Source organism: Zosterops lateralis, assembly GCF_965231275.1.
Source record: "Zosterops lateralis genome assembly, chromosome: Z".
Taxonomy (NCBI): domain Eukaryota; kingdom Metazoa; phylum Chordata; class Aves; order Passeriformes; family Zosteropidae; genus Zosterops; species Zosterops lateralis.
Window position 1 is genome coordinate 1,494,211 of NC_139800.1, and position 26,110 is coordinate 1,520,320.

General features: G+C 42.5%; 1 protein-coding gene across 2 annotated transcripts in view; it reads left to right on the forward strand.

Moving 5' to 3' along the window:
• The window catches only part of DYM (dymeclin), a 212,691-nt gene that overhangs the window by 165,835 nt on the left and 20,746 nt on the right, over positions 1-26,110 (forward strand). For both annotated transcript variants that reach the window (XM_083882932.1, XM_083882931.1), the window contains 2 exons: positions 2,596-2,778; positions 12,769-12,882. In XM_083882932.1, the coding sequence (XP_083739058.1) occupies positions 2,596-2,778; positions 12,769-12,882 (297 nt within the window). The remainder of the gene's footprint in view (positions 1-2,595; positions 2,779-12,768; positions 12,883-26,110) is intronic.

A 26,110-nucleotide genomic window follows, 5' to 3' on the forward strand; every position in this document is an offset into this window, starting at 1 on the left:
CAATGTGGTACCTGAATTACAGATGGTTGATTCTGTCCATCAGCTCTTAAAAATGTTAAATTTAATTACTGTGCAATAGTCTCTGAATCTTTTCATTGTTTGAAGCTGACTGCTAGCAGAGTCTCCCAACCTATAAGAAGGTGGTTAGCAATGCTTTCTGTTTCAATTAGCTGTATGCCTGTGGTTTAAGCTGAACACTTTTTATTAAAAAACATTTAGTTTTTGAAAAGTAGTTGTGTGGTTTGTTACCTTTCTGGTAACTGGATAGATCTCGGTTCGGAATCATATTTCTGTGGAAGTCATGTAGTCTGTACTTTAAAATAGTGTCTTGGTCACTAACTCACCCTGCTGCACAGGGGGCAGAAGTATGTCAGTGCTCAGAGCTTTTAAAAATACACCATAATACAGAATATTCTGCGGTAAATCTGAGTTGATAGGCAGGCACCATTCCCCAGATGAGTTAGGTCTGGATTTTTCTTCAGATCCCAGCTGAGGCAGTTATTTCTATTTTTGTCTAATATTTTCCATTACATACCCTTCACAACACCTACCTGGGATGCTGTTTCATAGCACAATAACTAGGTAACTAGGCAGAGGAACCACCTGCATTTTGAAAATAGAGATTATTTCTGTCATAGGAGGCTGTGATCCCATTGACAGCAATCAGCTTTGTAAGGGTTCCTGCCATCATTGTTAGCTACACTGCAATGCTAATTTAGGTGGCAAAGTCATTAAAAAATAGGAAATACTCACATTCAGAAAAAAATCTGTAACCTTCACTGTCAGGCATCATTGCCAAAGAAGGAATTTTACTGGAGTGCATGCACGAGATATTCCTCTTCAAACAAGAGCTCCAAAAAGCTTCCACTTAAATCTGCTTTGTACATGTAGAAGAGAAGTGTTGGGGATAACCAGTCTGAGGTGTGGAAATAACAATGGGATCTCATTTCTCCATGGTCCTCAGTGTCACAAAAGAGATGGAGGAGCAGGTTTGGGAAATGGCACTGCCTTCTGCAGGGCCTTGTCTAGGAGAGGGATTTGGGACAAGGGATGGAGGGATGGGACACAGGGAATGGCTTCCCACTGCCAGAGGGCAGGGATAGGTGGGAAATTGGGAAGGAATTGGTGGCTGTGAGGGTGGGGAGGCCCTGGCACAGGGTGCCCAGAGCAGCTGTGGCTGCCCCTGGATCCCTGGCAGTGTCCAAGGCCAGGCTGGACAGGGCTTGGATCAGCCTGGGAGAGTGGAAGGTGTCCCTGCCCATGGCAGGGATGAAACTGGCTGAGCTTTAAGGTTTCTTCCAACCCAAACCACTCTGGGGTTCTGTGATCTACACTTCTAGGAAGAAATGCACTTTGCTTTACATTAAAAGCAGCCAGAGCAAAGTGGTAGCAAAGGATTTTGCTCTTTGTGAGTCTAAACCAGATAATGAAAATTCCTGTATTCTCTTCTGCCTTGGTGAGAGCACACATCTGCCACATGACAATTTGTACAGTGCTACTTAATAGTAGAAAATAACCGTGTGCAGATTGAATGTCAGGCCAGCAGAATGCTGTTGTAAGTGCTGCATTTTATGAAGAACTTAAGTGCCTTGTGATAACTCAGAAAATGAACTTTGTGGGCAGTCAGCAAAAGGAAGTTACGGTGGTTTCAGTGTTCATACCCGGCAGAAAAACTCAAGCTGGTTTAGTATGGTTCACATTCTTGCCCAACCTGTAAAGTCTCACAGTCCAGTGTTTGATGTGATGGAGACAACCTAAATGATACAAACAAGGTAGAAGTGCCCCTTTTTTTACCTTATTCCAAGGTAGGACAGACTGTTCTGCAGTTGGAATAATCATATTGGAGATATCCTGGTGTGGAGCTCCAGGAGGGAAATCCAGGCAGCTGGCAGGAGTTCAGATGCCAGCTTGTTCAGCTGAGGAAGTTTGAGTTGTCAAATGCACTGACAAAATGAAAAGCTCTGCAAGTTTATCTTAGTGTGAAGGCTTAGTGCACTACAAAAGGAGATTCCTTTTTTCATTTATTACAAGTGTTCTTCAATGCCAAGAAAATAATCTTAAAAAATAGTCAAAGGGGAGAAGTCTGGTAACAGTGACAGATATTCAAGGTGCAGTGATATTTGATGCAGTCGGTTTTCCTTCTCCTGACTTTGCTTTTCTCTTTCACCCACTGTTTTTTATTACTCTGTTATTTTTTCTCTCTTTTCCCTATCCCTCCTTCTTCCATAGGGGCTCAACAGAATATATAACAAATTAATTATATGCTGAAGTGCTTTTACTTAGAGTAGGAAGAGTTCAGAAGACTGTGTTCACTTAACCCTTATGAATCTGGCTAATTACAATATTGTAATGCTTTATGTCCTGGCTCCTGTTGGGAGAATCAAGCTATGAGGCTGAGTGATGCATTTCAATTAAAATTTTGGTGATTACTGAAGAAAAGAAATTCCTTTCCAGACACGTGGATGCCAGATTTGCTTACCATAGAGACGTTACCAACTAATATCTTTATTAGCAATAATTACCTGTGCGCCGCCTTTATTACTCAATGTTTTACAACGGAAAAGGGCACACTGACCTTTTACTCCCTTCCTAAAGGCTCAAGACCTGAGTGTGATTGAGGAAGTGATCCGAATGATGCTGGAGATCATCAACTCCTGCCTGACCAACTCCCTCCACCACAACCCCAACCTGGTGTACGCTCTGCTCTACAAGCGGGATCTGTTCGAGCAGTTCCGGACTCACCCCTCCTTCCAGGACATCATGCAAAACATAGACCTGGTGAGTGACTTGTGGCTTCAGAGATGGCTATACTTGGTTATATGATCTCTTTATGCTCTTGAGAAGTGGAAAATGTTCATCACCTTCTTAGTAGTTGGCTTTAAAATGTTAATTTTTTCTTGACTGTTTTCTTAGCCCGCACTGTGATGACTTCTGGGCAGCAAAGGAACACGGAATGGTTTGGGTTAGAAGGGACCTTAAAGGCCATTTAGTTCCAACCATCTAGTTTATTTAACAGCCCTTTCCACACACCTTTAACTCAGGAGAACCAGAGGGCTTTTGAGATGCCTCTGGTAAAGAATTCCCAAGCTGTGATGCATCTTATACTCCCTAAAGGGAGGACAATGTCAGCTTCTCTTGACTGCCCCTTGTTAGAAACCTGCCTTTCAGGGGAACAAAAGCTAATTTTCAACATCAAACAATCCTTTTTCTTTTCTCTTACTCCTATCTCCAGCCTATTAATGATTATAAGGAATTATTTTTAAGTAAGTAAAGACCAGGCATTCATTATTCCCTGTCTCTATCTAAATGTGTGTTGTTTTCACCTGCCAAGTGTTTTCTTCACAGCAACCTTCCCCTTGTGTAAGGAAACATTTTAGAAGGAAGCAGAAGAAAATAGCTGTGGATAAGAAGCTGTTACCAGTGTGACTCTCCCTGGAGTATGACTTTGGGAAACAGTTGTTAATTGTTTCTGCATCTGATAGTAGTTTTAATGTTCATATGGAGAGCCTGAGCTTCTGCTAGAAAAATTTGAAGCATTACAAATGTTTCTCTGTCTTCTAGTCAATATTTGCAGAGCTGAGCAATGTTTGAAGCCACACAATGATCACTGGGTGCAGAATACTGGAAGGGAGGGCTGAGCAGGGTGTTAAGACTCTGGATGCAGTGAATAACCTATTATTGTGTCTAACAGAGTTTGCAGAGTTTCTGGCTTGATTTACTTTTAATTACAGGAGATTGACAGATATATGCCCATAAAGGAAAGTAATTGTAACTGTTGAACTGAAATCCTGCTCTTTCTTCCTCTTCTGTTCTCTCTTCACATTTTCTGGTCATGCAGGAGTTTGTGGAGTGGAGGGCTTGAAGCTCAAAACTCTAAACTTTCATCAGCTGCAGACTACAGGCAGCACGATACTGTCTGCATGATTAGAGCAAGATGTCTTCAAGTTGTATAAAGAGGATATGGTGCACTGAAGATAACAGTTGTCTACATTCCTGACTGAGATAGGGACCTTCTCTGGTTACTTGCCCACATCCAGGATAACTGGTGGTGGCCAGATCCTTCTGCTTGCAGCCCCATGCCTCCCACAGACAGCAGCATGTCCTTTCCTTTGTAACAGTTAAATGTAGGTTTTCCTCAACAATTTAAACAATTCCTCCCCAAAACTATTTAATATTGGGTTACAGCATAATGCCAGTTACATTCAGAAACTATTTAAAGCTTTCCAAGGGAGCATGTTGAATTTTTAAATAGCTCCTTTGTTAGAGAAGCAAGGACGTCAAAAAAAGAATTTTTTTAATTTTTTTTTTTTTTTAAATGTACCTGTCACCATCTGGCAAGTGGTAAGAGCTGTCAGGCTTGTAGATCTGAATAAAAGATGAGATTCATCTGACTCCTCGTCTACCCTGTCACGTCCTGCACTTCATACACAGTATTGGCAGCACCATACAGAACCAGTCTTTGTCTTGTGTGCTACGGCCAGAATGGTCTTGCTGTCCCTTGAAGCAGTGGCAAATCATGTTAGTTTTACTGTACACATTGCAGGGAGCTTGTCTGGGAACCATGTGGGCAGGATCTGAGAAGAGTCAAGATGAGTTTTTGTCTCCAAGAACTTCCCAGACTTTTCTCTGCAGTGGTGGAGCTGGGAGCTCCATCCTCACAGCTGTATGGGACACAGGGTGTCTGAAAAGTAGCTGTGCTCTGAAAGGAATCAGAAAAAAAAGTCTTAAAAGATTAGGCTCAATAAATTTCTAAATTGTGTGTTGCTGAAAGCTGGGAGGATATACTCATGGGGAGGATCTCCCTATTCCTGACCTGCTCTTATATTCTTATTTCAGCATCCATCCCAGCCTGCTTTCAGATAGAACAGTGAGCTGGCCAGGCTTTTCATGTAACTGAGGCTGGTTATTCAGAAGAGGATGGATCCACCAAATTCCTCTGTATTGAGGAGCTGTGTTGGCTTTCAGGCTGTTGTGATCAATGAAATTTTATGGCCCAATTGTGACTTTTGGTAATGCAAGAGTGGTGAAGAAAAATTACCTTTCTGAAGCTCCCCAAATATGTCTGCAGGGGCTCTGCTACATCCTGACTCCATCTCTTGGTACTTTCTCCCATCATAAACATCCTATGTTTGGATTATTTGCACCTATGCTGCAGTGGAACCAGGACTGTAATTTTTGACAGTGTCATTTAGTGAGAGGACAAGGGGCAGTGGCTTCTCACTGCCAAAGGGCCGGGTTAGATGGGATATTGGGAAGGAATTCTTGGTGGGGAGAGTGGCCAGGTGAGGCACTGGCACAGGGTGCACCAAGCACAATCCCTGGAAGTGTTTCAGGCCAGGTTGGATGGAGCATGCAGCAACCTGGTCTAGTGGAAGGGATTGGACTAGATGGCTTTTGAAGGCCCCTTCCAAACCATTCTGGAATTCTGTGATTCCAATCATCTAGATAGCTCTAGAGATTCACGTGAGCAGTAGGTGCCTGTTACACTCTGTATCACTCTGACATCCCTCTGCTCCAGAAAATTCTGCCCACCAGTTGGTGAAAGATTCTCCAACTGTAAACTGTAGTCCAGATTTGTATTTCATAGTGAAATACTAACAGAACAGACAGTGTGATAATGTTTAATGATGCAGAAATCAGACCAAAATACAGAGTAAAATCTGTAATGAGTTTTGGGCACCAGAACAGTTGCCAGTTTGCCTTGTCAACAATGTATAAAATAGATATGACAAATAAAGACTTAAATGCTTATTATTTTTACTCAGTTGGACGTAATGTACTCATCAACAAAAAGGAAGCATGGGAGAGGTGAAAAGGCTAAAAATTTGATGAAGAATTAATTGGAGAATGTACTGGGGATGTAATAATGAGTAGTTGATGGTGCAAATAGAAAAAGGCATCTACTGCAATTTTGTGTGTGTATACAGGCAAAGAATAACCCAGAGGTGTTCTCTAAGCCTAATCATGGTGGTGACGTCTTAGCTGGATTACTCTGGGTTTAGAATCACAGAATCATTTAGGTGGAAAAAGACTTTCAAGACCATCAAGTCCAACCATTCCCCAGGACTGCCCAGGCCACCACTGACCCATGCCCCAAAGTGCCACATCCACACATCTTTTAAATCCCTCCACAGACTGGGGATTCCACCAATGCCCTGGACAGCTGTGACAGGGCTGGATGAACCTTTCCATGGAGGAATTTTGCCCAATATCCACCCTGAGCCTCTCCTGGCCCAGCCTGAGGCTGTTCCCTCTCCTCCTGTCCCTGTTCCCTGGGAGCAGAGCCCGACCCCCCCGGCTGTCCCCTCCTGTCAGGGACTTGTGCAGAGCCACAAGGGCCCCCCTGAGCCTCCTTTTCTCCAGGCTGAGCCCCTTCCCCAGCTCCCTCAGCCTCTCCTGGGGCTCCAGACCCTTCCCCAGCTCCCTCAGCCTCTCCTGGGGCTCCAGACCCTTCCCCAGCTCCCTCAGCCTCTCCTGGGGCTCCAGACCCTTCCCCAGCTCCCTCAGCCTCTCCTGGGGCTCCAGACCCTTCCCCAGCTCCGTTCCCTGCCCTGGACACGCTCCAGCCCCTCGGTGTCTCTCTTGTCCTGAGGGGCCCAGAGCTGTCCCCAGCACTGGAAGTGCCTCAGCAGAGCCAGCCCAGGGGACAGGCCCTGCCCTGGGGCTGTGTCACACCATGGCTGGGACAGCCCAGGGGCCACTGCCCACCTGGGCACACCTGGGCTCACACTCAGCTGGCACAATGAAAGAAATTCCAGGTAGAAATAAGAGCTGTAGAAAGCAGAACCTCTGAAGGTGCTGATTTGCCAAATGAAGGGTAAAGTGATGTGGGTATTTTTCAAATAAAATGTTGCTGTGAAGGGAAATGGAATAATCTCTTTCACATACTTGTGGGTTCTCAGGTCATAAGGAAAGACTTTTCCAAGGTTAGGAATAATGAAGCACTGTGGTAGGTTTTCAGGGAGTCTGGATAGGAGAGTTTTGGCAGCATGGCAAAGGGGCAAAGGACAGAACTATAGGTCTATAGGCATAGGTAGGTGTGAGGATGCATCTGCAGCCCCACCAGAGCTCAGACCAGAGCAGAAATTGCCCAAGTTACCTTCAGTACAGAGCTGGCCACAGTAACTCCAGGCTGTTCCTCAGGATTTGGACCATTCTGTTTACTCTGGAGATACACATAATCTCTGTGTGCTTCATCACTGAGGCAAAAATGGGTGAATGTATAAGGGTCATCAGTGTATCGACCACTTTTTATTGAAAACTACTTATTTGCCTCTGTATTTTAATAAATAATCTAAAAATCACCATTGCCAGCTGATTGGGAACATATGGGAACCATTAATGCTGTACAGAAGAAACTGAAATCAAAATACCTTCTGCTTCCTATTACTTTACTTTTCATTTTAGAAAGCCATTTTAGTAGGAGTTAGTGCATTTTGTTTTAGCTAAAACAGGATATTCTTCTTCTGAATGGTGAACAAAGAGGAATGCTATGGTTCCTCTCCTGGCCTTGTGCAGAAATATTTCAGCTGGGAGCTGTCTATATGCCTCCACTTCAGAGGTGGTCTGTAATTTGGTCAGCCACCTCAGATATGTCAGGAATTTGGTGGAGACTCTTCGCTTATCATTCCTAAAGATGTGTTTGGTTCATGGCCACGGTGAGAACTCCTTGGCTTTCACTGCTCTCATATTTCCTACAAGCGAGCAACTGATACCAGGTGGTGGAACAAGCCTAACTAGGAGCCGCTAGAATTTTGTTTGCAAAATAGTCTGATAGACATCAGAGGATTGAGAGAAATGGCTTAGTGATGTAAAGGACTCGATTGATGCAATTTCCTACGAGGAATTTAATTCTTCAAAGGCATTTCCCTGCTAGATTTTAAAATCAATCAAGTTGGCTTCGCTCTGGCATAGCAACCCCTGTTGTAAGACCTGCAGGACTTAAGAACTAAGTTTTTATGGCTTTCCTTAAAATATCCTTAGAAAAACCTTGATCCTGTTGATTACCAGAGCCTAGCTAAATACCCTTAAGGATTTGGGGCTTTGCTGGTTTTGAGTTGGGGTTTTTTTGGTTGTTGTTTGTTTTCTTTGGAGGGGGTCCTTTTGCTTGTTTTTTTCCTCCTCACTCCTACACTCTAGAAGTGGAGAGCAGAATACCTGGAAAAACTCATGTGTCCTTGAACACGCTCCTTATTTCATTCATTCATTCTGAAAAATAGAGTACTTCAAGTGTGCTGGTTAACCTCTTGTATTTCTCCTGCTGTTGAATCACCTGAAACTGTTTCACCCCTTCTTAAATCAGTGAGGGTTGGCTTTGCCTCCTGTTTGCTCCAGGTATGACTACTGGATACCAAATGTAGCTGTGATTTATGATTCCCTACGGAAGCTACTTAGTTGAAGTGCTAATCCTGTGGTACTTTACAGCAAGAGGTTTGTTTTCTTCTTTTCTTCTCCATTCAATGTGCCATCAATGCACCATATTACTCTCCCAGTGGTGAACGTGGCTGGAAATAAAATACTCGAAGTGTTTATTTCAATCACTTTCAAAGTGAAACAAAATTGACAAAAACAGGTTCAAAACTTACTCATTTTGTGCCAAGTGATATTTTTCTTCTGCCTTGCAGAACTGACCTTTGCAGTTGCAGGCAGAGGAGGCAGCAACGTGTTGTACTGTTATTTTTAGCTGGAGGAGAAGGAGAGGAGCTGTCATGTTCATTAGGCAGCTGCACTGCCTGGGCTGCTGCAGGCCTCACGGCACTTCAGCATCTGCTGACAGAATCCAAGTGGAGAAAACATCTTGCCCTTGATAGCTCTGCTGTTGGCATGCTGTAAAGGGAAATATTTTGTTTCTACAGCCTTGCAGCCCAATTGAAAACAATAGTTGGGTGAAATAACAGACTCTGTGGTTGTTCCCTCATAATCTCAAAAATAATCTCCAAAGCCTAAAATATTGCCTTTAGATGAAAAATGTTTCTAAATCATTCTAATCTTGTAGTGCTTTTAATCTCTGGCAATACTTTGTAAGTTTGCTGTTTAGAAAACAAAAGGAGAAAGTATGAGTTTCTCATGGAAAATTGATCTCTAGGAAGAAATTCTCACTGCAAGGGTGGGGAGGCCCTGGCACAGGTTTCCCAGAGCAGCTGTGGCTGCCCCTGGATCCTTGGAAATGTCCCAGGCCAGGTTGGATGGGGCTGGAGCCACCTGGGAGAGTGGAAGGTGTCCCTGCCCATGGTAGGGATGGCACTGGATGAGCTTTGAGGTTCCTTCCCAACCAAACCATTCCATGAGTCTATGATTAAAACCCGTTTTGGAAATCACTACTAAAAAACTATCACTATATTTTTGTATAGAAGTATTGATGGTATTTTAATACAGAGGCAAGGCCTGAGCTTGAGGTGGCCAAGCCAGGCCCCCTGTTCCCATTGTACCACACGTCTGGGTACCTTGCACAGCCAGGATCAGACTCTGCACAGGGCAAGGCTCTCCATACACCCACCCTTTTATCTGGACAGGGATCAGATATTCCTGATGAGAGGTTGTATAATCCTGGATTAGATGTGCCTTTTAATATCTGTTAATATGGAAGCCAGACTGGAGAGAGAGCTCTTAGAATGAGTTATGTTCCTTTGTGGGTTATGTTCCTTCATCACTCTTTTCCTGACTAGAAAAAGAGTAATTCACAGCAACTTGTGGAGTTTCTTCTTGCTCTTCTTTTTAAGCAGTATTTGCAGTTGTTTTCTGTTATAATTAAGGAGAAAATTAATTTTCAGAGTGTCAGGAAGACACCATCTCTCAACTTGTTTGTTTGCACTAAGATCTGGGTTTTTTCTATTCATAAAGTCATATGCTCCATTGGTTTTAAATCTTACTAAAGCCTGAAACTCATTTAATACTATTCACCCAGTTTATTTTTTTCTGGTTCATTTTACTTGAATTTTACTAGAATGGAAATCTGTTAATTTTAATTTTTAAATTCACCTCTGTTACTTAAGTGTAGAAGATAATTAAAGTTCTTTCAAAGGAAAAGGCTACTGTTCCTTAATACGATGTTGAACTTTTATATTTCCATATCTGACTAAATTAGTAGGAAAAGAGTTAGACCTTCTGCTGCAGAGGTTGGAGCTTGGGCATGAGGGATGTAATACTGGATGCTTTTTGGTTTTATTCATGATCTGGAGCTAATAAGAAAATGCCTTCTTTAGGATCTCTTCTGTATGAATAATCTTCTTTTATTTTTGCTTTTCTGTTTTCTTACTTCATTGGGATACTCACGGGTACCTCACTGGGGTATTGTACTCTCAGGATCCAAAGGAGAGTTACTTCATTTCTGTATTGTTTGAAGTAGTAAGGCAAATAACTCCTAGAGATAAAAACCATTATTAAAGTAGATATTTTTAATTTTAGTCATCAACTACACATCAAAAATAGCCATTCTGAGTTCTCTAAAATGCTGACATAGCCTGAAAATACTGGAAGCCTGTCTTGCTTTTGTTCTCTTGAAATACAACCCAAAGAAGATTAGTACCTTTACCACAAAAACATAAGTCTTTTAAAAACATGTTAAGATTGAAGGGTTTGACTTCCCAAAATAGGAAACATCAGAATTCAGGGAGTATCTGTGAGCTTCATTCAGTTTTTTTTACATGTTTGCATTATGATGGTATTTTATCCTTTTGGTTAAAAGCTAAATATTAAGTTTTTTCTTTTGTTGTGGTTTAGCAGAACTTGAGCTAACAAGGCAGTGCCACTGGGATAGATTCTCTGCAGGAGCCTGCCCTTGGCAGGGATGGGTTTCACCAGTGATTACTGACAACAGAGGAGTGTTGAAATGCAGGAAGATGGTTTTTTCTTTCAAAGTCTGTGGGTAACTTGCTTGTTCCTCAGTGAGCTGTGCATCCTCCACCAGCAATTTGTCCCAAACTCAGTGCCAAAACCATGTCAGCCTCGCTCAGAGGTCCTCACGCTCTTTGCACAAGCTGCTTCTTGCTGTTTTACTCTGTTATTTCTGGTCCCTCCCTCCACCTCCTTTGCTTATGAGCTCAGCACACCTTCCTAGTCCTGTTTTTTCCTAAGGATCAGAGATCACAGTGCTCCACCAGGTCCTTATCTCTAAGAATGTGAAAGCCTACCTGCAGCATCTGCCAGAGGCAGTGAAATTCTCCCTCTCTGCTCAAGTATGGAGATAATCGTAGGCACAGCACAGAAAATTAAACCTGAATTTTCTCTTGACTGATTTCTGTACTTCTGTTGTTAGAAACAAAATAGAATAGGAAAAAAACAAAACAAAAAAACCCAAGCCAAACACCAGAATCCCATGACAATCCCAAAAAGCAGCTTCCAGCAACTTCAGTCTGCCTCTTTCTCATTCAGTTGGTGCAAGAGTTTCTAGAGATCCCAGCAAATCTTCCAGCTCAAAACAAGGGCTGGGCTTTCTGTGGGGGAAGTCGCAAACAGGAACAACAAATTTGAATCTCACAGTAATCAAGCCATCAGCTGTCTTTGTTTTATGAACAGCAGCTGAGCTGGGAGGCATAATTAGGGTAATGGTTTCTGGCTCCAGCTGTGTCTCACTACAGAACAAAGAGAGCTCAGCAGAGATTTTGTAGTATAATACACTTTTTCCCCCTTCTACTTGAGAGAATTATCGAAGATTACTAGATGGACTGGGACTGTGATTCAGATAAAAGTGAACATCAGTATTTTTCCACAGAGTGTGTCAAAAGCTCACAGGATTTTGCAGAACCAACCATCAGTGCTATGCTTGCCTCCAGCCCAGGGGTAGCCAGGTGCTCTGGTGTGGACAAGCTCTACCAAGTGCCTCTTGTGCTACTTCCAGAGGATTCTAAGTAGGTGTAGAAATTTTTTCCCCTTTTTTGTGTTTTGGGTCTGGGATTCCTTTGTGACTAAGGAGTTTCCCTGGGATAAGGGATGGGGTTTGCAAAGTGTGGGTTTTTTTGGATGAAAGGAGCTATAGGAATGGAGGTTTTCTGATGTCCCACATGGATAACTGCCGGTGGGATGTCTGCTTCTAGTGTGACCTACTGAGCTTGGAGAGAGATAAAAGTTAGAGCCTGACCTAACTGAGTTCTAGCTAACAAGGACCAGCTGGGTCACAGAAGAGGGAGTGGGAAGGGAAATACAGGGAAAATCAGCTTGGCTTCACCAGGGGGATGTCTGGAAGATGAGAGGGAATTTGCAGGATTCCTTGGGCCTAGAATCTGGGATGTGGAAGGACTTGGGGTGGACACTGGGTAGAAGAGGAGCTTTATGGATTTCCTTCTCATCATCCACTTGCTGTGGTTTGAGTGCTACAAAACTCTCCGGAAATGTGGTCTCTCATATTGGGATACTTAACAGTTGTCTTAAAGCCTTTTGACCAGAAGTCAGTGCAACTGTAATGATTTTATTTTAATGCTTTACAATGAAAGTAAATTTCTAGCTCAAATCATAGAAAGACTGGAAGAAATAGAACTGACAGAAAGAAGTACAGGCATATGTCAGTGCACAGTACTTGAAAATGTAAATTTATTAATTCAGCTGTGTTATATTGTAAAATCATCTGTCTGTTAAAAATGACTGCAGGAGGATGCTGAGAGTTGTGCTAACTTGACATTAACAAAGTCTCCCTGGCTGTGACACAGACAGTAACGTGATTATTCTTTTAGAAGTGCAGATACAGCGGTGCCAAAAAAGAAGATGACAGCTTTGTGTATGAATTGATCCAAAGATCTCTTCTATTTATTTATGTGCTGTGATATTTCATTCCAGGTGATCAGCTTTTTCAGCTCCCGATTAGAGCAAGCTGGAGCTGAGCTGTCAGTGGAGCGAGTTCTGGAAATCATCAAGCAAGGAGCTGTTGCTTTGCCCAAAGACAGGCTAAGAGTAAGTGCTCAAGACCTCATCACTTAAAGTGTACTGTTCCTATCAATTACACATATATGCCCTTTATATCTGTAACTTCAAAAAATCATCTCTCCTTTCAGTAGTGACTGATAAGTGATTACACTGTCGATTGCCATATGTGTATGTTTTCATTTAAATTCCTAATTTCTGCTAAGTGTTTGGGTGAGTTTTTGTGATTAGTTATTAAATTGAAGTGTGTAGAGGAATTAAAATTTGCTGAAGCTAAGGTTTTCTTCATCATATCCTGAAGATGCAGGCTCCTCTCTCCATCTGTCGTTTAGTTACGCTGTAACCAAACGTTGATAATTCTCTCTTTTGATTAGTTTCTTTTTCTGTCTCTAGTGTTCTGCACCTCTGTCTGGGTCTATATTAAATACTATAAAGACAAATTTGGGGGGCTTTAGGTAAGAATTTCTCAACCTAGTGAAAATCAGTTCAGGACCTGTAAGTCTGGTCAACATGATGATGAGCTTTCTGTATAATCCTGACCAGTCCCTTCCATTCCTTCCTGAGGACCTCTCAAATCTCTTGAGGGATTTACCAACTTGACAGGTTTTGTGAGGCTAAAATCCATTAATGGCTGTGTGATGTTTAAATACTGCAATAAAGAAATCTGTGTAAGTGGGTAAGTAAGCAAACAGGAGCTCTGTGTGTTTTTTAAACACAATGAATCTTGTTTCTCTGTTACGCCAAGTGTATTTTAAATACTCTCTGTTTTCTGCAGAACTATTTTTGTTGCCACTCTGTGATAAGAGAGTGAGAGCACCATTTCTTTTGTGGTAACTTTAGTAAAATATTCTCAGATAAGGCACACTGAGTCCGTACAGCCACTGGCGACGGCTGGTAATTTATTTATATGCTGGTAATTTTAAAACACCCAGTGGGAATTTTCTAGCTGACTGCATTGACTAATGTCTTTCCTGCAGTTCCCTGTGTCCCTGAGATGGCACATCTTCAGTCACTCAGACTGAATTCCTTCAGGAGATGTTGGTCTAGAGTCCAAGTCCTGAGCCGCAGTACAGGAATATCCTGGGTAACACAAGAGCAGTTGTTGGATTCAAACCCAGCCCTTCAGGTTGTCCTTTCTATGTGGTGATGCTGTGAATGCAGAGGAACACTGGAACTTTGGCTGTTTCTATGACAACTTGTTCTTAAGTGCAGATAATTAAAAGCTCTTACGTTGAGGCTACAGTGATTCCTTCTTGACACAAAGCCATCACCAAATAAATTCACTGCTTAGGAAAAAAGTAAAGGTTTTCTCAGTTACTGAGTGTGCCACATCGACTGGCATGTCAGGCCACTATTTACAGAAATGCCGTTTCTGGAGTAAAATCCCATCAAGTTTCAATTATCTGCACTAACGATATACAGTTTTCAAAATGATATATTTATATTGCCACTTAAAGCAACAAACCAGCAGTTTTTGGCGTGTGCCAAGCTCTGTAAGTCCTCACCAAACAGTCAAGTACTTCCAGTTTTAAGGGTGCTTAGTGTTGCTTGGAGCACTTCCCTTTCCTCTGGAGCACTTAAGTTTCGGGACAGACTTACAAAGGGAATACAGCCAGCCTGACACGTCAGTCTTCTTTACTGACCACTTGCACCTACTGGGTTTTGTCTTTTGGTTTTTCTTGGTTTCCTTTTTTTTTTCTTTATTTTTCCTTTCTTTTTCTTCTTTTTTTTTCTTTTTCAATGCTTTTGCTGAGCAGCACTTTGGCCAGAGCAGGTTACTTTTCCATGTAGAAAAGGGGTGGGGTGTTGGTATATACATATAAAAACATTTATAGATGTATATGTATTGTCATGCATCTATTTGTACATGCAAATAACATCCTTCCTTTGCACAGGTAGTGATGAGGAGCAGCACGTTTCCCTCCTATAGAAATGGCCTTGTGAGTCTTTGTGCCCTCTGTGCTTGTGCCTCTCTCCTGGGAGTCTCCCAGTTCCTCAGGTCTTCCCACTTCAGTCTCTGAGGTTTTCAGGGGAAGCTATTCTAAAGCTCGACAAACTCAAATTAAGATCAGACTGAAGATATAGTTACACAATAACTCTGGCAACTCTCAGGCATTTCAGCAGCTAAATAAAGGAGAAAGCTTTAATCCTTATGTCTTTAATGACACTCTCTGGGCAAGTCTGGATGGGTGGGAGCAGCCCTACCCACTCTGGCTTTGATGGCACCTTTCAGGGAGCTGTGCAGAGCCACAAGGTCCCCCCTGAGCCTCCTTTTCTCCAGGCTCAGCCCCTTCCCAGCTCCCTCAGCCCCTCCTGGGGCTCCAGCCCCTTCCCCAGCTCCCTCAGCCTCTCCTGGGGCTCCAGACCCTTCCCCAGCTCCCTCAGCCTCTCCTGGGGCTCCAGACCCTTCCCCAGCTCCGTTCCCTGCCTTGGTCACACTCCAGCCCCTCGGTGTCTCTCTTGTCCTGAGGGTCCCAGAGCTGTCCCCAGCACTGGGGGCAGCTTGTGCTCAACCACTTTGGACAATGTCTGGAGGAATTGTGAATCTGTTGCATCTGTCTTGACACAACCTACTTAATTCCAATGCGCAAAAGCTATGGAGCTCAATCCCAAGAAAATATATATATGTATATATATGTGTGCATATATATATATATCAGCTTTGCAGTTAATTGCTAACTAATTTTCAAGCCACCCTTGCCTTTTGCCACAGTATACTGAAGTGCTGTAAAGTACAAGAGACCCTGCAGAGATATTATTCCTGCCTCCTAGAAATAACCATCTTCAGCTGAAGCACTCTGGGGGAGGCAGTTGAAACAGGGATATGATTTGGAAAATGAGGGCTGAGGCAGAGCTTTTACTCACTCACTTCCCTGCAGCTCAGACAATGATGTTGGTTTTTTTTCTGGCGTGTGAGTACCTAATGTATGCACGGATGTTTTCAAGTGAATGTTTTCAAGTTGCTTATCTTGGCCTTTGTCGAGGAAGTGAGCATTCAAGAGGTGCTACATGTATTCAGGTTCTGAGTCTGTTGCTTAGCCCATAGTTCAAACATGAATCAACGTCAACTAAAAATAACAGCACTTAGAGCCATGATCCTCATCTGCATAATGGAGCTTATCAGTTTGGGAGCACACCCTGGTGCTCCTGCTCCCTTCCACTGTGGGAAGCAACACGGGATGCAAAGTGAGCATGTGTGGTAGCAGTAGGTCATGGATAAATATATATGTGTGTGTGTCCGTGTTAGGAAAGATATCCTGCATTTTCTTAGCAAATAATTATTGGGAAATGGGAGATCTAACTCAGATTTTCCTTCCAGTCCTGGAGCAGTCTGACTGGAGACAAACAATATAATTAACATTATTTTAAGCATATGCTTTTAGCTGTGTACTGTGGAAGGCCAAGAAAGTCCAAGCTGAGCAATTAGCCTTTTAGAAGACTTCTGCACAAACAGAGAGATAAAGGGCAGGTGCTGAAATCAAGAGCTGGTTATTTCTCCCTCAGTCTGTGGGAGGAGATAAATGAAGTTAATATGCCCAGGATGGAGGCAGAAGCCATGGCGTGGAGATAGAGCTGTCTCCTTTGCAGACGAGCAGCCCACAATCCAGGCTCCCTGCTATATTGCAGAAGCTTATTAAAGGCAATTTAGAGATCATAGTGATAGGTGAAAATTAGCCTCATTCTTTCTTTCTCTTCATTTTTTTTTTTAAGTTCTCAGGCTGCCTTCCTTGCCTTTGGTGAACTATCTGTACTTTCAGGATTAGGAGAGTGAGAGAAGCAGGACCGTGTCTGGAGCCTGTGACTTATCTCAGGATTTCAAGGGGAGTTAGCCAGCAGATAACAACTCTTCTGCAATAAGTGGGAAAACTTGTTTCAAATGCCAGCTAGTGACTGGAAGCTGACATTTGGTTTCATAGAATGATCACACTTGGGAGGCCACATTTAATGTTTTATAAAAGAAAAGTTCCCATTACCTAAGCCACTTAAGATGGAGATTTGTTTTTCATGAGCATTTTCAGATCTGCTTGTGTTTTTCTCCTACTCCTTTTCTCCCCATGTCAATTAGTATTTTGTCATCAGTGTGCAGTCTGTCAGATGTTCTTTGTGTGCTATGCAGACGTGCCATTATGCCATCAACTCTCACGTTTTGATATGGTACAAAATTTAATATTTATTGAAGTGCATTTGAGTTCGATGGGCATTAAAATTTCACAGAATATGTAAAAGGAGGAGAGGTAAAAGCCTTCAGTCTCTTGACAGAACAAGTTTTGCTTTAGGTGTTAAAAGCACTTCTCATAGGTTTCCCCTTATTAACAATGTATTAACAATGTTCTTCCAACTCCATCAGCTTCCATTTGTTTCACTGAAAAAAGCTGCTAATCACTGAGGCACCAGAGCACAGGGGAAGAGTAAATTGTCATCATGGTGGTGGCAGATACTGACTGGGAGGTGGACCAGGGGAGCTGTATGTCCCTGGCACATCACTCTGGGAAAGCAGCACCAGCACTGGAAGTTCAGCTACAAAAAATGTCATAAAAATAGTATGATTGTTGACTGAGGTGGCAGTGAATTAACAGGGGGTGTCAAGCACAGGTGCTTTGGTAGAATCACAGAATTATTTAGGTTGGAAAAACCCTCCAAGACCACCAAGTCCCACCATTTGCCCAGCACTGCCCATGTCACCACTAACCTATGTCCCCAAGTGTCACATCCACACAGCTTTTAAATCCTCATGGGGATAGGGACTCCAACACTGTCCTCAGCAACCATGGCTTGACAGAACTTTATGTGAAGAAATTTCCCCAATATCCAACCTGAGACTCCCCTGGCCCAGCCTGAGGCCGTTCCCTCTCCTCCTGTCCCTGTTCCCTGGGAGCAGAGCCTGACCCCCCCGGCTGTCCCCTCCTGTCAGGGACTTGTGCAGAGCCACAAGGTCCCCCCTGAGCCTCCTTTTCTCCAGGCTCAGCCCTTTTCCAGCTCCCTCAGCTGCTCCTCATCAGACTTGTGCTCTTGGGAAATCAGGAATGCCCATAAAAGAAAGTCCACAAATATGAATATGCATATGAAGTCCCCAAAACCAAAGGAGCCTAAAACGATTTCTTGGCTTGGGTACTGAGCTCCCTTTGGAAGAATTTTCCTGCTTCTGCAGATGCTCCTCCCGGGGAGGAGACATCATCTGTTGAGCAGTCAGTGGTGCCATCACACCTGCGGAGGGACAGGACATGGGCAGCCCTGCATAGCATCCCAGGTGGCAAAGGAAATCTGTAGTGTTCCATATATGTGCACCCCGTTGATCCAAATAAACCATCCATTGCCCCATCTATTAGAATTGCTCCTGATTACAATTTTTTTCTTCTTCCCCCACAGTCCTGCTGTCCTTAGTCTTGAGTGGTTGTTACTTGGCCACAGCAAGATGCTGAGTTCAGGATCCAGACCAATGGTCTTTAATAATCCAAATTAAACCTTGGGGCAGATCTGTAATTGCTTTAAAAGCCATGTACAGCTTTCTCGTGTTTGTTTTACTGCTGTAGCACTTTTGCTGCTGTGAAATTTTTTGTTGGAATGGTGCATAACATAAGTCTGTGTGACACCATAAAGGGGTAGGGACAGAGGAGTTACAAAGACCAGCAACTCCTTTACAGAGCTCCAGGGCACAGCACTAAGCAAGAAAGACAGAAAACTTCCTTAAAAAATAAATTCATCCAGTTCTTCCTGATATTTATCTTTTTCTTTTTTTTTTCTTTTTTTTTTCTGGCTCAAAGGTCAAAGTTCTTGTTACAGTGGAAGCTGATTGTGTCTAATACATCCTTAGGTCTGACGCTAGGCAGGCGTCTACAACACAGACTTCCTTTTGCTGACCCTCAGCTGCTGTTAACCCTTACCCTGAAGAAGATCAGATTAGTGACGGAAGTGTAAGAAAGTTTTAAACAAAGTGCTTTTGGGGCCTTTCCAGAGCACCGACCATGTGCTAAGAATAAGAGTATTTATGGATTGTGTATTTCCTTCTGACAATTTATACCCTCAATTAAGATGTCAGACTTCCCTGCTTCCGTGAGCTGACCTGTAAGTGATGGACAATAACTCAGGTTTCTTTTGAAGGCATTTGTTTTAGAGGTCAGCCTCTCAGAGACCTCGAGTAGGAAAGAATATACTCTGCGTCCCTTGAGAAATATTATTTTGGGTAATCAAAATTCCAGGGGGAAAAAAATGATCTTGAAAGTTTTGATGGGCTTTGTGGTCAGAAAATAACTTATCATTGTGAAACTGTGAGCAGTCGAAGACATGTCTGCACTAAGCTGACTCTGGCTAATCTTACAGTGGGATTATAAACCTGTCTGTCTGTCTGATCCAGGGCAAACCCTTATGCAGGTGCTTTTCAATTAATGTAAGCCTTGCTACTTAAATTGGTGAGAATGAGTTGAAACTAAACTGAATGACACCACTTTATAATAAGTATGTCCGAACAGGAGTTTCTATCATTTAAATCTGTTTAATTAAATGGTGCAAACTTGTGTGTAGGCAAGATCTAAAGTATGTGAAAAATACCATGGAAAAACTGTGATTATTATAGTGCTTGAAGTTAGATACTTGCTGACATAATGCATTGTATGGGAACTCTTGGCTTTGTAGTTTGAAACCTTACAGGAAGAAAAATAACGGCATCATCCCAGGAGGGAATGAAAGCTTTGGGGGTTTAGCTCAGAAATAAATACCACCCTCACTTTGAAGCATTAATATGATAATCCACAGAAATGTGACTTTAGTAGGAAGTAGGGCTCTGTAGCTAGTTAGAATACATTGCATGCTAACAAAAACATTTGCCTTATGTGCCTGGTTGGTTTAACACTGAAAAAGCCAATGGCCAAAGTAAATTCACTTTGCCACCTGTGGATTCTAAGCCATGAAATCACAGAATCGTTTAGGTTGGAAAAGCCCTCTAAAATAAATTCCCCTAAGGTGGCCTCTAACTCATGTCCCCGAGTGCCACATCTACATGGCTTTTGTGCACTTAAGTCTTCAAAAGTCTTTGAAATGTGATGACTCCTGTTGTTCCATGGTTAAAAGTGGATTTTAGCAGTCTTTAGAGAGCCTCGTTTGTAGCCGTGTGTAATGCAAATACAGCTGATGAATTTGATTGAATACTAACAACACTTCATTTTCAGAAGCATCCTTCAGGTAAAATGGAAGGAATCAGTTAACTTAGAGACTTTGGGGAAAGAGAAATAAATTCTACTGCAGTCCTTAGCAATGTAGTTTGACTTGAAACTTGCTATCTATAGATAGCAAGTTCTTATTGCTGAACTCCAGGTGTTTGAAATGTTGGCATAGGCTGGCAGTATTGGTGAGTCATTTATCGAGCATATTTATTTATTTTTTAAAGTTTGATTTAATATTTTTATATTTAAAAAATAGAAACTAACAAGAACTTTTCATACAGTTACCCATTCCCATACGTGTTTGTATGGATTTTGACCGTCATACGTGTCAAGATTTGGGTTTCTTTGGTGTAAGACCATTCCCTTTGCATACAAGGTCTTAGTTACAGCTGAATATTTTATCTACTTGAGTGTTGCCAGGCCTAGCAGCAGTGGTGTGCACCGTGGCACTCACAACCTCTCCCTGGCACTCCCAAAGAGAGTTCACTCACACTGCGACCCACACCATATTTACATGTTACTCTTAAGGCTGTTTGAAAAGGGGATGTGCTTTCTACCTTTCCCCAGTTGTGTTACAAGTGTGAAAATTATACAGTATCACATTCTTTAAATTATTTTTGTAGCATTATGGGAAAAAAAAAAAAAAAAAAAAACAAACCACCTCTCAAATTATTCCAGGAAACTAAATTTTTCAAATGTGAATGCTGAGAACCCAAACAAGTTAGGTTTGCTTTTACACAGCAGCTGTCAGTCAGTTTTGGGATTAAAACCAGCTTTTTCACTTGAGTTTACTTCAGTGGTTATAAATTCTTTCATGGGGGTGGAGAAAAATAAACAGTAATTTTTGGCATTGTTGACTAGAACAAGAAAAAAACCCAGCTATTTTATTTTGCTTGTCTGCCTGGCACACAGTTAAAAACATATTAATGCTTTTCTGACACCTCCCTATTGAAGAGTAATATAAACATCACTGCAGCATCAACATAGGAAAAAAAAGCATTAGCAAACTTTGGAATCTCTGATCTTTAAACTGTTTCTCATGTAATATCAGTCTCTTATTGTAAAGTGCCCAAAAATCCCTTTGAACAGAAAATAGTAATCATGCTTTCAACTTAGACCACTTGTATAAAGCTTTTATTCAGAGATGAAGAATAAACTGAGAACTTCAGTCTTGTTTTCTTCCTAGTCACTGAAGCATTCATTTCCATGGGGAAAACCCTGCTTCCACTGGAAAGTTTTGCTGATGGTTCCAACATTCTCAAGGTTGTCAGGCTGTATCTTCGTGCTTAGGAGGTGGTACCAGGCATGATGCAAGCAGGACACCAGGCAGCCCCCAAGGCTTTGTGTGTCCCACGGTAGGGAGTGTGTGGTTCACAGTGACTGTTCTTGGTTAGGAGGAAAGAGGGACTATGCTTCATGTTCCCCTGCCCTCTCCCTGATTTCCCTGGCTGCTGCTCTGCAGGAATCACATCGATTGTAGCTCAGAAAGTGGAGCTGGTGCCATGGTCAGCAGCCTGGTGGGGATCTCATGTTGTGAGAGCTGTGTTTCTGTCTGTGGTGTGTGAGAACAGAGCAGCAAAACTGGGTCTGTGAGCTCCTGACCTTCAGCCACCTCAGCTGGAGTGGATTGAGAGGAGCAGCTCAAGGAGCAGTAGGATGGAAGCAGAGCTTTGTTAGCAGGTGCACACTCAGCTTGAAGAAGCTGAGAGTGACTCAGGTTACCCACATTCAAATCCATCAGATTTTGCTCACTCTCATTTTAAATATTTGCATTTTGTCACCCTTCTTGGTGAATAATTTCTCTTACACAGGTTACAACTCAAGTAAGACTGACGTCTGAACCCCTTCAATGTACTTAGACTATTTGTTTTAAGTTTAGGTTAGATATTGGGAAGAAATCCTTGGCTGTGAGGGGTGGTAAGGTCCTGGCACAGGGTGCCCAGAGCAGCTGTGGCTGCCCCTGGATCCCTGGCAGTGTCCAAGGCCAGGCTGGACAGGGCTTGGAGCAGCCTGGGACAGTGGAAGATATCCCTGCACATGGCAGTGGGTTGGAATGGGATGAGCTCTAAGATGCCTTGCAGCTCAAACCATTCTGCAATTCTATGATAGAAATACTAATCCTTCAGTGCTGGGCTTTGCTTATGTCAGCCAGCCCATGGCACTCCATACTTGCAGTGTTATCCTCCACTTCAGTGCCACATCCTGAAGAGAGCAGGAGGAAGATGTTTTCTTGCTGCAGCATTCCTTGCTCGTTATGCAATTCCATGCATGGAATCATCACAGTATTTAGTGGAAGCACAGCAGCAGCCCAAAAAGGATCAAGGATGCTTTGAAGGCGGCAGAGTTGTGAATATCAAAATCCACCAAAGAATAGCAGATCTTTCTTGCATCACCTTCAGATATTCCCACCACTTTTCTCATTTGAGGTTTAAAGCATGCATTAATTAACGTGAGTTAAAGTCAGGGAAAGAGCGGCAGGAAAGGGGAGTTTGTTTGGTCTACGTGCGGGTGTTATGTCTGAAACAGTGCTCTGGTGTTCCTCCAAGGCCACGTACCTTGTTTGCAAACCTGTGCAGATAAAGAAGGTAGAGAACTGTCATTCTTTTATGCTGTTAGCTTGTATTTGTCATAGCCATGACCAGAAAGCACCCAAGATCCCAGCGAAGGAATGAGTGGTGATGCTGTGATAAAGGACAGGCTCAACCAAGTCTGTGGCATTTTCTTTAGGAGCAAGAAAGAATTTATCCTGGGATTTCCAAAGAACTAGAACGTGCAGTGAAACTGGATTCAGACACATTGAGAACAGGCATAATATTTCTTTAGCTTCCCCACCTTCCCATTTATTATTTTGTTTTTCAGTGATGGGATATTGTGCATCCCAGTAAACTCCAAACCCACAGTACTTTCTCCCTGTCACCAAGACATCTGGTTGTGCTGGGGGAGCTAATCAATTGCAGACATCCTTGCTATTATAAGCCTGCAAGCCACTTGAAAACTTACCCAGGATTTTGGTAATGAAGGGCCTGAAGTTATTATTTGAGCTTTTTCTTTTTTTCCTTTTAACTTCCCTTCAGGGGTCATCAGACTGGCAGTATTTTTTATTTTTTTTTTCTTTTACAAGCTCAAATTTTAGACTTTTGAAAGTTCAATTCTGTGTGTGTCAAGCCACTTGAATTTCCTGTAAAAATGTTGGAGTTGTGAATTGATTTGAAATAATACGAAAGTGAACAAACATCCAGGTTAACTCTGTCTGAAAAATGGGTATTTAAAATAGATCAGAAAATCATGGCTGATCGTGGGTTGAGGCACATTTTTTATTTGGCTATTAGAGCTGATATTTACTGTTAACATTCAGTAAGACTATTAGTCACATTTATGAAGATAACTTTAAAAAAAATTAATTTGTAGCTCAAAACGAAGAACGGTTTAGAACTCAAGAGTGACGTTCAGCTCTTGAGGCGACGCACCCTATAGCTCCAACTGAAAACCCCTCCTTCAGAGCCTCACTGCTGCCAAAATCCAACCAATAATGAATGATTTATCATTCTGTATTTGGCTTTTTCCTGTTGGAAGGGTGGGGACGAGATCCTCAACTCCAGCATACCGAGTCACTCCTAGCACTTGGCTCTGACACACATAAACAATGCAGACTGTTACAAGTCCCATCCCAACGCCCGTGCTACACGGCCATGTGTTCTCAGAGTTCCTAGAGCCTGATGTCAGGCATGTGCTGGGGCATTTTCTGATTTTGCCAGCGTATCCTCTGATTTTTCTGGGGGGGTCTCACGTGAGGCGGCGCGGTCTGGCAGCACCGGCGTTTGCGCTGGTGCCGCTCGGCTGGGCGGCGATAAGCAAAGAGACAGTCTGGCTCCTTCCAGGAGCCTCTCGGTCATGTCTGAGCACTCGGCAGTTCCCAAAGCCTCTGGCTGACTTTCCCCTGCGGACCGTTCATTTATCAGGAAATGGAATTGGTTACAGGATTTCGCGCGCTGCCAAACCTCACTGACGAAATCGGCCCGTTCCTGCTCTCAGAAGTAGGAAGAGTGTTGTTAACTCTTTGTGCCTGGTGCTTGTTTTCAGTGCTTTTTTGCTGAAAAAAAAGTTCCTTCCTACTCGTAAAGGTTTCTGGAAATTGCTGACACGCTCTCACCCTTTATGAATATACTGCTAATGCAGGATAATTTTGCCTATTACATTTAGTTCTTTGCATCACAGTTACCACTGTCTTTATAAATATTATTTTAGGGCAATTGAATTATGTTAATGGGAGATTTGCCTACTGAATTCAGTGTATTCTTGCTTCAAAAAATGTCTTCTGAATTAGAGGAGTGAAAATTAAGATTTATTAAAAACATAAACAATGCTTTGTTGTTTAAGGGAGGCTTTAAAGCCTGAATTATACATATAACTTACACATAACTTGTAGGAGCTTAACCAGAATTGAATAGAAATATGTCTTTAATTATGTATATAGGATGACAGCAAAAAGAACCAAGTGCAGTTCTTTCTGAGTGTGTTCCTAGTTTTGCATATAGTTACAAACCCAGCTGTGTAATGGCAAGGTAAACACCACTCTTTTTAGATGTTATTTGGAGGTCATTGTGTATTTCATTATGGATCAAGTTTTCAGCTTTTTAGATGCTATTTGGAGGCCATTGTCTTTCATTATGGATCAAGTTTTCAGCAAACTTTAAAAAACAAATGTGCTTTTAAAAATGCAAATCCAAATCCATATTTTTTTGTGAGTCACCAGACTCCAGGCTGCTCTGAAGTTTGCAGGGCAGAGCTGGTTGTCAATCACAGAACCATCTGGGTTGGAAAAGCCCTCTAAGACCATCAAATCCAGCTGTTCCCACAACACTGTCAAGGCCACCACTGACCCGTCTCCCCAAGTGCCACATCCACAGAGGTCTTAAACCCCTCCAGGGATGGGGACTCTGCCACTGCCCTGGGCAGCTGTGTCAGGCTGGTCCACCCTCTCAGTCAAATACTCAGCCTAATCATGAGCAAATTCTCAATTGTGCAAGTTGCATTGAGAAACAAAGAGCCATTTTGGTTTTATTGATTTATTTATATTGATAGGAGACACTCTTGGGGATTTTTCATTTCTCCAGTGGTCAACATCTGTCTCTTAACATCTGATTTTGTCTGTAATCAGCTGAGCTTACTCCTTTTGCAGTACTGTTTCTGTGTCACACACTGTGTCCCTGTGTTTAAGAGGGGATGGAGAAACGACCATTTGCAGGTTGTCTGCTGGTGGGTGCAGGTGTCTGTTCCTGTACCACTTGAATCATATCAGTTTGTGCAACGATGTCTCTTGTAGCACATCAGTCTGTTCTAATGCAATCAATAGTTGTAACCTCCCATGTATGAAATTACAAAGCCCAGAGGTAAAGCACAACGCACATATGGTAATTATTATGTCTGGAAGTGGTTGCTGCATTAATTGATAGCAGTACCAAGTAATGCAGCCTCACTTAATTTCATTGCTTCTTATACAAAAAAAATCTTGTAAACAGAATTTTTGCAGTCTAATACGGTAAAGTGTTTTTTCTCCTTTTTATTATGAGCAAATCACAGTGGAAGTATTTAGAGCTCTCTTAGCTCATTTAGCTTCGTGGCAATTTGTGATCCTTTGTTCCATAAACGAGAAGTGGCTGGAAACATCTCATCCACAACCTGTGAAAGTACCATGTGAGCCTCATCTGCTGCTCTCTGAGACGTGATTGGTGTTGCAGGATCCTCCTGGGGCTGGTGCCAGTGAGGGACTGTGCTCATGGCCTGCATCCTGCAAGCCTGAGCCACTGCAGGGGAGGGTAAGTGGGTGACTTGGCCTCGTTACTGACATAACTGAGGCTTGTAAAACTCAGATCCTTTCCAAGCTGTGTCTGCAGCTCGAGTTAACACAAAAATATTACAGATTTAGCATTTCTTGTTTTTAAAAACTTGTGGTTTAGTAGTATAAATATAATTTTCCATTTTTAAATTAGTGTGTCATAAATACTCTTGAGGATCTCAAAATGTTGGTCCTTTCCATTGTGAACCAGGAAAGCCACAATAGCTGAGGGCTGTGCTTGCTTGGAGATCCCTCATTCTGTCAG